The following is an 11,543-nucleotide window of genomic DNA, read 5'->3' on the forward strand; positions in this document are numbered from 1 at the left end:
CTGAACAGGTTGTGTTTATATATCTTAACAGATTTTTCATATATGCCAACTGCTGTCCAAAAATGCCAATCATGGCAAAATATAATGCAGATGCAATACTACAGCTACAGCTAATATACTATGCACAATTACTTAGAAAAACAATGCACATGCAGCACAAAGTTAAGGTAGATGTTGCATGAAGATTTTTAGGACGTTTAATCTAAAATGTAAAAATGATTGTCGTGGTCTACATAAAATAATAATAATACGGTAATATTATTATACATCATATGTTTTGTATTGGCTATGTGATAACGGAATAATTATATTACAGTGCATTGTTACAGTGAAGACGTACAAAAACCTGCATGTCATTTGAAACTTGCAACTGAAATAAAATTTGCCAGTTTTACATATTCTTTTTTAACCGTTTAGCTGAATTAAGGGAACAACAGTGAGGCTAAACCGAAACTCGCTGGGCAGCTGACTGTTGATTGAACGCTTGGCGATGCCATGTCAATACGCATATCTGTTTAGGACCAGCCTTAAAGGCGTAGCTCTTAGGAGTATCAGCAAGTGCAGAACAGGAGGCTCGCATTCATTTGAGGAGGCGGAGGGCAGCGCACGCAAGTTTCCTGCGGTGGATCTGAAGTTATCCTTTTAACATCAGGGGTTATCGCAAATAAACCTGCTCTTCGAGAGAGCTGAAAAGGAAAAGAAAGACAGGTACGGTGCTTAATAAGCAGCTGTGTGGCAGGAAAAGTGTTCTTTTTTTTCAACTTGTAATACCTCTTAAAAAATTCTTCTGAAATGCGCGACGTAATTTTGACCGCTTACTTCTTATACCAGCAGCTGTTTCTGTTCTATTTCTTACATTTTGACACTTTTATCGACTCTTTATCGTTATAACAAATGCCAGACGAGGGGAAAGTATTGCTTAATTGTTCGTGAAACATAAACAATTTATAATAATAGCCATTTTATTGCTCTCAATCCTTCCAGCCTATCTGTAATCTGTTTGTTTGCTCCCCTATTCAAATCTGGAGTCGGGCTTCTGTATACCAAGCTCAAATCTGATAACAGACGTTTGTTTCTCGTCTGATATAAATCAACAATGACAACAATGACATTGCATGTCTGTCGTCGGAAGCAACTTGGATTTAGTGCTTGTGCGTAATGACGCACAAAATAGCACTTTTACTGTTCATCTACGCGGAATCCTCATGTCCTGTCCTAAACAGCGAATATCTGATTACAGATTGTGAACTGTAAATCGAGCCTGACAGGAGAAACTTGTGACAAACATGCTGCACCTGCACGATCCGTGTGGGCAGCATTTGCACATGAAAATCGTCCTCCCTGTCTTTTATTTTCTGTGTATTGAGATACAAAAGACTTTGAACCTAATTTGTAAGTGGATAGTGGCGAGCTAAATAAAAGAAGAAAAGCTGGAGAAGAAAAGCTGGGGGAGAAGAGGTACGCTGAGCGATACAGCGAGTAAGACAGAGACGGAGAGATAGAGAGGGGTTTCATGCGCTGTCTGCGTTATCTAACGGTGTGGGTGTTGAAAGGTTAATTAGCTTGAAGCCCGCGGAGCTACCTGGCACCTGCAGGTATTTTCCATACAATATAAGGGAATTAGAAACAATTGAGGGGGATTACACTTTGGAAATCCCTCCAGGATGAATGGGTCTCCATGCCATCCCAAACAATTGAAAGTAAAAGTAAATGTGTGATACGTGACATCTTTTTAAACTGTTTTATCCCAGGCCATGCTACAGGTAGTACTTCAATTTATTATAATGTAAAAGCAATAATAGGAATGGATGCTGGAAGTAATGCTGGATCAACCGTCTGCATTCAGTATTACCACAGAACCTTTTATCTGATGTTGATATTAAAACCAAAAATTCTCTACTAGCCCTTTCTGTTACATTTAATTTAACACTACATATAAATTATTATTATTATTATTATTATTTTGATTGGAATTTCCTTTTTAACTCATTCTAATGTATGGTATTGCTTAAAAAATGTATCATGTCATCATACTGATGCAAAATCTTTAAAAAATCAAATATTTTCACAAAGTTTTGCAAAAACGTTGTCACCAGTCCTGCAGCTTAAAAGCAAAATGGTGCAAAGTAAACTGGACTGACCAATATTACCCAAAATTTGTCACAGCAGAGGTGTAAAGTGACATAAAATGAAAATAAATAATCAAACTGACTGCAGGCTTCGAGAGCAGACATAACCTTCCCTAGACAGCTGCACATCTTAATATGTTCCAGCTGTCCTTGTTTAGACTAAAATTCAACTTGTCTTTTTGTTCATCATCGTTTTTGAACTGGTGCCAATTATTATATGTACAGCACCGTTTTCTTACACAGACAGATGTCTGATATGGTCACATTTCACAGCTCTGTGGCGTGCTGTGTCACGCAGTGGTTGGTGACCTCCATGTTTACTGTGGTCGGACCATTCTGAAGGCGTCAAGCCTTCCCGCTGGTCTCCGCACACAATTCACTCTGTGGGCGTACAAGTCAGTCGGGGGCGACGGCGGGGTTAAGCCTCTTGTGTTCTGGTTTTGATGTATCCCCTTTCACCTCTGATCTTTCACACTGTGTCAAGCTGACAGTTAGCTGAGAGAGACATCACAGCAGAATACTGTGAATGAAGACCATGTAAGGGCGAATATTTTGGTGGTCCGCCAGGGTGAACAAAATCACACCGGGTTTTAGACTTGCCAAGGTGATCCAGACTGATACTTCTTTAATCTTACATACTGTTTCAGTCACCTTATTTGCTGCATGTATGAAGCCTCTTTTTTTTTCTTTTTAAAAAAAAAATGTGTGTGTGGTGTGCCATATGCTGCTGCATTATAAGATTCAGATGTTGCAGAATGACGTATTCAAAGTTACGAGCTGCCTTTTCTTTGATCATCTAGGGAGTGACAGCTGATCTTTGCCTGCTTTATGAGCAGAAAACAAACAAGACTCTGGCGTCAGGTTTCCCACCCTGACCACTGCTTTATCTTGGAATGCCCGGAACGTCCAGGAAATACACCCTGTTTGGACTTCTCGATCCCACTTCCTTGTGTCTAATCTGCACTCTGAGCCAGTGGAGCTAATGTAAACATTTATTGTGCTGCCCCCTGACTGCACATCAATCATAGTAAATCCCACTGTTTGTGACACGGTAACAGAGAACCTCTATTAAGTCATGAAAGCAGTGTTTTAACAAGTTAACCGCATTAAGATTCTTTGGGATCTGGTGGCATACCACAAGTGGGTTTATGTTTTATTAGTTCATTCAGTGCACATGAGTAAAATAAGCCAGGCTTTATGCAGCAGAACCTCAGATCTTAAATATAATACCCGAAGGTTTGTTGAAAAACCTCTCACATTTGGCAGCTGTGTCATTATCAAAATAAATATATGTTACAAGAAATTATAATTTACTGTCATGTTTTTCAGACTCTGTCCCAATCAGAGGCGGTGTGTGTTACCTCCCAGCGGTCTGTTGTCCTCTCCGAGTGCTGAAAAATGAGTCTAAGCAGCAGTGATATGGAGGTCCTGTGGGACTCTTTGGATGAGCTCAACTTCTCTGACCCATTCAGCAACATAACAAGTGTGGAATCAATGGTGTGTGCAACGGCATTCAACCGTACGGCTCTGCTGAATTCCTTGTGCGTCCTCTACACTTTCATCTTCATCGTCGGCCTGGCCGCCAATGCCCTGGTCCTCTGGGTCAACATCCGCGCACAAAGAGACTCCAGCCCTCGCCACGAGACACACATGTACATCACACACCTGGCAGTTGCGGACCTCTGCGTGTGCGCTACTTTGCCTATATGGGTGAGCTCACTGGCCCAGCATGGCCACTGGCCCTTTGGTGAAGTGGCATGCAAACTCACGCACCTGCTCTACTTCGTCAACCTTTTCGGGAGCATCTTCTTCCTGGCCTGCATGAGTGTGGATCGCTACCTGAGTGTGACGCGGCATGCAGATGAGGGAGGTGCACGCAGGAAGTTGATCCGCCGTGGTGCGTGTGTAGGGGTGTGGCTGCTGGCTCTGATGGCCTCCGTGCCAGACACCTACTTTTTGCATACTGTGAAGTCAGCACACGGGGACATCATGCTGTGCAGGCCTGAGTACCCAGAGGAGAACCCCAAGGAATGGATGGTGGGGGTGCAGCTGAGCTTCATCCTGCTTGGCTTTGTTCTCCCCTTCCCCATCATTGCTGTGTTTTACATCCTGCTGGCCAGAGCTTTTGCTCACTCCTCTTCCTCTTCTTCTACTTCATCGTCTTCCCCAGTGGAGCAGGAGCGCCACGTGAGCCGCAGGGTGATCCTAGCTTACATTGTGGTTTTTCTGGCCTGCTGGGGGCCCTACCACGGTGTCCTTCTGGCTGACGCTCTGTCACAGCTGGGCATAGTGCCGCTGACCTGTGGCCTGGAGAATGTGATCTACGTGGCCTTACATCTCACCCAGTGCCTGTCCTTGCTTCACTGCTGTTTCAACCCCATCCTCTACAACTTCATCAACAGAAACTATCGCTATGACCTCATGAAGGCTTTCATTTTCAAATACTCGACGAGGACGGGTCTGGCACGTCTCATCGAGGCTCCGAACGTGTCTGAGGCCGAGTACTCTGCTGTAGCCGTAGAAAACCCACCACAGATTTAAAAGTTACAAATCTCTGCAAAGCATTTAATGAAGCTTTAATTCAGTGTAAACTTATTTTACAGCTGATTTGTTTCGTCTATTATCAGCATTATGTTTGATATTAGAAGAGGAAATGCTAGAGTCACAGAAAAGCTTGAAGATCGTGACACTTCATCTCTGGTGGACTGATTGAAAAGCACTTAGAAAGCAATGTTATTATAAAATCTGTTACAGAAATCATGGAGCTAGTATCATTGCAAAGCCAAACCAGTGATTGTAAATGTGTTAAATTTTTGCTGTCTATGTAGAATTATATTTGTTGTAAGTTTGTATGTGTATTCAATGTATATATATCTTTGTTTATAGTTGTATTTATATGAGTTTAAATGTGATTTCCTCTTAAATGTCTTCACACACTGATTTCTGCTCAGAGCTCCACGTCATACAGTGCTGCCTCAGTATTTAAGTCCTGCTGTGTTATTGACCACAACCTCTTCTCACATCAGCAAAAAAAGCCTACTAATAAGACAAAAGACTTTTTTAGGTTTCTACCTATTAAAGGAACACTTCAACTCTTTTGAAAGACAGACTTTTCACTCTGACTGAATTTATGATATTAATGCTATTCTCATATTTCTAAACTAAACATAAAGACAGCAAGTTGCTGATTAGCTCAGCTCAACTTAACCTACCCTCCTACTTTAACCTTACGGCTCAGTTTTATTTTGGTCGTAAATCTTTCCAGACCATCAGTCTGGAACCATCAGCTGTGACTACTGAGCTCAAAGAGTAGATGCATGTCGCTTCTGACTGTTCTGGAAGGCATTATACAGTATCCATTGCTGTCACTCTTATCTTGTATCTGTGCTAGTGAGATACACATGTCCATGTGGTATTAATCCTGCTGGGTTATCACGCAGGCCGCAGACAGCGCAAACCTTATGACCAAAATAAATGAAAAGCTTTGTTCCTCTCATACAGGCAACACCCAAGTGTTTATTGGCAACCAAATAACAAAAACATCATCATGTTTGCATGTGTGTGTGTATGTGTGTGTGGAGGTGTCTGGGTATTACAGATGCCCTGTGTCTGTGTATGAAAGAGCATGACAGCAAACGAGGACTTTTACATGTTATAAAATGTAAATAATAACTTTTTCTTTTTTTTATATGCTGACACAGGCACATCTTCTCATGTGATTGGTTACATATGTAAGCTGTTACACCGAAATGTTTTTTTCATGTTGCAATTCGAACGAAGTTGAGAAGCAAACATGTGTCTACAAGAACAGAGGCATTCCTTTGACACGGTAATGTGTAACACGTGTATTATTCTATATTAAATGCAGACAAAATATTTTGCTTCAGTGATTTCTTCTTCACCCCAAATGATTGTTTATTTTTCTTAAACTTTTTAAAAAAAAATGGAATGTGGTTCAGAAAAAGCTTTTGCTACACTGTTTGAATAAATCCATCCAAAGAATCATCAAACTTCAGCTAAAAAGACAAGTCAGTATCACTTTTCATTGTTAATCCCAGCTGCCACCTCTAATATACGCTAAACTCTAGGATAGGAGTGGTTCAGCTATAGTTCATGAGATATGGTTTAGTATAAAAAGGAAAACACATTTTCCAGTTATTGACATACTGAAAAACTAAAGGAAAAGGAAACAGACTTTATTTTCAGGGTCAGATGAAAAGCCTTGATTAGTTCACATCTTGCCACCAGATTAATATACAAATGTGGGTTTAATATCTTTTTAGCAGCCGTGCTGCCACCAAATTGCAAAACTGTTCCAAGAAGATACAAACTAAGCACTTTTTTGGATTTTCATGCCCAGTGCTTGACCTGCAAACTTCCATGTGCATGCAATAAATTCTTTAGCCAGTGCACACCCCTCTAATGGGATGACGAGCTCATTAAGGAATATCATCTTGATGGCCAAGAGGGAGGTATCTTGGCCAAAGTCAATGCTCATGTTTGCCTGAGGGCAGAAGTGTTGATGCAGTTCCTTCCAGTGTTCCCTCCTATCCTGAGGAAATGGATAATATTTTTTTTTCTCAGGAGTCACTGATAATGTTATCCTCATAATTTAAAGTACCAAAACTCTATTATTTTATCTATAACAATAACTCTGTGTTGCCTTTGTTTCTGAGTATGTGCCTGCTCTTTCTAACGTTTTAAAACAACACATTTTAAAACAGCTCATCAACCCTTGTCTACATATTTTCAGTGTCTTGACCTCCTTTTATAGCGTTAAGTCACACCACCAGCTGTAGTAACCTTGGGACAGTATAGTCTTGCTGACACACTGTGTTGCTGTGTTATATTGGGAGCTGAAGAGCAGATCAGCAGTCTTCGTTGTTGAACCAGGAGTGCATTTATGTCATGACTGCGATAAGAAAGCTGTGCAGGGATATCCAAAGGTCAACCTAGTCAGTGCTCTGCTAATGATACTCTCCCGGCCTCCTTCTTGTCTGAGAGTCTGCCGTGATCTTTCAGCACTCAGCGTGTGGTAGTCGCCTCACCAGAGCTATGGCCTCTCTATCTGTTCTTGTGTGAAGGATTTTCCACACACAAGCCCAAGCTATCTGCCCTGAACTTTGTCAATACATTCCTGATGTTAAAGCCTAGTTACGGCTCATTTCACCCCTGCTAACTTGCTCATCTGCAGTAAAAGAATGAGACAGCTTCTGACTAACTGAGAAATGGATACTTTTGCTCTTGATCCTCCTGCATGCAGGTCCCGATCAAGCATTTATGAGCATGTGTGCTCCCAAATTTCAATGTGTTGTGAGATGATTTAATTGAAAGGTATTCAGAAACATAAGAAACTTAGATGTTAAAGTAGAGCAGCGACTGCATCATTCCATGTTTGGCACTGATCACCACCTGCACTCATGTATATATCTATCTACTTAGCACTTTTAATTCTTATTCTTTTTTTTATTTTCATGTCTATTTTAGCGTAATTTATGACAGTATGTTTGCACTGAAGCACCGCAGCAATTTCCTTATGTTGTAAACCTGCTCAACATTTGGAAATAAAACCCTTTCTGATTCTGATTCTGACTCAAAATAAAAGAGCAGTTGCCTTAAGAAGGAACTGATTTGGCCTCGCAGTCCTGTAACACTGTCAGACTCAGGATCAAGTACTAGATAACTTATCATTTTTTTCTGTTGAGTACTAATAGATTTAGATTAGGAAAATAATTTATGTTGGTAAGGATTGTGCAGTTGCTTGACGGGTTTTACAGGTTTTAAACTGTTGGTGCTTGACAGTTGAGGCCTTTTTGTGTGGTGTTTACATATTCTACCTGCACTTATGTAAGCCTTCTAAGGGTCCTTTAGTTTCCTCACAGTACAAAAACCTGCTTTTTAAAAAAAAAAATTAGGTTACATGTTGATTCTGAGTTGGCTGTAGCTGTGGACATGAGCATGAAAGGCTACCTGTTCCTCTGCAACGAGCTCAGGGTGCAGCCGGCCTTTCACATAGAGTTACACACTGCTATTTGCCCGAGCACCGCCTGCAACCTTAGTTGGATACATGTTTAAAAAACTAAGTGCAAATAAATCAAAATTTTTTAGCTGTTCCACTTTAAAACCCATGCCATTTCCAGATCACCATAAAAGTAACTGCTACACAGTGAGTCTGGGGTCCCTGCAGTTGTGTGCCTTCAGGTCCAGCTCAGGCTATAAACATCCCATGCGCTGCTTACTTGCATGACGGTAAGCAATCATATTGCTTCGATACTACAATTACACATGGAAGATGGATGTTTGCATCGTTAAGTGCAGTATGTCATTGGACATCCTCTTCCCTCCCTGAAGGACCTGTACAGCACTCGCTGTCTCAAGAGGGCACGCAGCATCCTACGGGACTGCACACACCCAGGACACTGGGTGTTTAAGCTGCTGCCGTCTGGCAGGAGGTTCAGGCTGCTGAGGTCCCGAACAAATAGACTCAAGGACAGCTTTTACAACAGGGCAATAGCCCTGATCAATGTAAATAGCTGACCTGACTGGATACCTCCCTGGACTTTTTAGGGGGAGGTAACAATGTTTAAAACGATAACAATAATATTTATATGTATAACAAGGTGCAATAATAATTAATGTGCAATAATAACAGTGTGCAATACACATACACTTATTCTTCTTTTTTATACTAAATTAATATACTGTGTTGTGTTGTTTGTTACGTTGTGATGTGTCATATCGTGTCGTGTTGTGTTATATGTAGTGCCGACGTAGGACAGTTTTTCCAGTTTCATTGTACTACTGTACTATGTATGACTGTGCAATGACAATAAAGAGTTATCTTATCTTATCTTATCTTATGTGCAATTCCAGATGAGGCACTAAAATGTACTCTATATATTTCAGTCCAGTTCCTCAAGCCACCCCAGTGAGCAACACAATTGCTGTCTGGTGTTTGTTATAAGAATCTTTTTTTTTTTTTTTTTATTTACGGGGTTGCCACATTTATGCACTGTATTGATGCAGAAGAGGTTTTATGGAAGGATACCCACACGTCTGTGGTTAGCTTTTAAGCAACAAAAAGCAGGACGTTCAAGGTTGGAGAAACATTGCGGTTTTGGTTCAATATAGTTGAACATGTTGTCCCAATCAGCCCAAGACTTTTCCATATAAAACTGCACCATAATCATTCTTAAAGAGTGCTGTAACTGTAACCACAAGAAAGTTTAGATTACTTTAAACTGGATATTTAGTGGGGGTGAGCAAAGTGCCTGACGTCTTTTGACATCGTACTGATGTATTCTCATCTAATTAGAGGCAAATACTTAAGCTCACCTTTTCCTCATTATATTGATAGTAACATGCAATCCATCCGAATTACATTTACTTCGTGATTTCTGGCAGTTGGGGCTCCCTTAGAGTCAGAAAAGTAATAATATATATGTAAATTTCCCTTCTAGCACTCTGCAGTAGAGTGTCCTGTAATTTACTTGAACTGCACTTATGCTGTGATCTGATGTGCTTCTTCTACTTCTATTAGATGCTGCTTACACAGGATCCGTCAAACATACTGAAACAGTGCTCTATGCAAAGCCAAGCACTGAAAAATGTTAAGAGAGTCCCCTCTTAATGCTTCTTTCACAAGATAGAGTGTTTGCAATTTATTGTTATCACCAAAGCACTTAGGGTACCTCAGATTTGTGCAATTCTCACCACCAAACGGAAAGAGTTACAACAAAATTTATGAGCTACAGAAAGCCAATATCCTGTTCAGCCTTTGCTTCTCTTACAGCAGGGTCATATATGAGTTACGGTACTACAGTACAGTGTTAATGGGGGTTATCTGTTTTAGTTTGATTTAATAAAACAGGTAATGGGCCAGAAATGAACACCATTAAGGGGGTGTTTTTCCTATAGCACGATTGTCTCCATCTGATGCTGGAAAGAGATAACATTAATGAATTATGAAACGGCGGGAAGGTGTAGAGGTAGGGAGAAATTTAGAGCATTTAGACATCTTTTTAAAATGCTTTCTATGGGAAACACTTTACAAATATTCATATTTTGTACATATTATTCACACAAACACAAAAAGCTTGTGCCGTCACTGCAACTGTCACATCATTCCTGGATTTCCAGGTATTTAAAGTGGTTTCATATCTTAGTCAAGCCCGAGCTTGTTCCATTCACTCTGGAAGGAATTTTGCATGAGGAGTAAACAACGAGAAGGGGTTTTGAATTATTAATGAAGCAGAATGGGTAAAAAGCAGCTGCTTTTGCTCAGAGGGACTTTTTAGTGCAAACAGAAAGAAAATTAGAAGACCAGGGTCAGTTTAGCACATCATGACTTCACTACTGTCAGGAGAGGGCAAGTGCTGTGCCCAGATGTTGGACAGATGGTAAGTGAAACGACCACTGAATGCGATTTTGGTTCAAGCACCACATTTACAAACTCACAGCTTATATAACCTTTTGTGACAGCAAAAAATTTAAGGCCATATTTTTGTGTGGGCTGGAGTACATCAAAAGAAACTGAAAGATAACAAAAGCTGAAGTTTATGTTGCTTAGATCAGCTGGTCGGTGCACCAGATCATTTTCTGCTTCAGAGCAGAAGAAAATAAATAAAAGTCTGGTAGCATTTCATAGTGTTTACAAAATGTCACTTAATGTTATTAGTATCTGCCCATGAATTGTTTGCTTGTTGCTCTTTTAATCTATGCAGAAATTTCTGACTCAGCCAAATAAATACAATAAATAAAATAAATAAATATATAAATACAAATAATGCAAATGAATCAGCACTTTCAGTGCTGATGCACTGGGCTATAAAAGAGTTTATCCAGAGTTAACTGGGACTTATAAAAGAAATACTGATGATCTGCATGCTTGATTTGGCAAAGATTTTACAACAGATGCCCTTCTGTACACAGGCCTCCACTTTATCCAGGTGCACAGGCTTGTGGCCCTCCCACCATCTATAAATATATATATATATATATATATAAATATATGTATTGGTGCAATACATTAGCACCATGAGAGTGGAGACCTTTTAGACACTAATTAAAGTTTTAAGAGAGCAATCGTTAGCATTTATGCAAAGATGATAGAAAAAAATGTTTTGGGTCCTACAACCCTTGAGGTAAATACCCTGCTTCTCCACTACATCCGAATAGTTGCTTGACTGTCTACAGCTGGATTTTAGAAAGTTTCTTGTTGAAAAAGCTGCATTTGATATTTATACCTCTAAAGTTTATGAAGTTAAACAAAAAAAAAAAAAGAGCTGAAAGGCGCTTAAAAGTTCTCCTGAAGAGTATGCTGTCCTTGGTTTCCTTTTAGTCACAGAAAAACTGATTGATTTCCTTTAAAATGTAAAAAATATGGAGGACTCAGAGTGCCATACGGCTTGGCTG

The 11,543-nt window shown here is 40.1% G+C and overlaps 1 protein-coding gene across 1 annotated transcript; it reads left to right on the top strand.

Moving 5' to 3' along the window:
• The first annotated feature begins 565 nt into the window (after positions 1 to 565).
• On the top strand, positions 566 to 6,005 carry ackr3a (atypical chemokine receptor 3a). Its single transcript, XM_004557870.2, has 2 exons — positions 566 to 708; positions 3,459 to 6,005. Exon 2 carries the CDS (start codon positions 3,528 to 3,530, stop codon positions 4,668 to 4,670), a length of 1,143 nt encoding a protein of 380 aa, XP_004557927.1. The 5' UTR covers positions 566 to 708; positions 3,459 to 3,527; the 3' UTR covers positions 4,671 to 6,005.
• Positions 6,006 to 11,543: the final 5,538 nt, after the last annotated feature.

This window comes from Maylandia zebra, linkage group LG16 (assembly GCF_041146795.1).
Source record: "Maylandia zebra isolate NMK-2024a linkage group LG16, Mzebra_GT3a, whole genome shotgun sequence".
Lineage (NCBI taxonomy): Eukaryota > Metazoa > Chordata > Actinopteri > Cichliformes > Cichlidae > Maylandia > Maylandia zebra.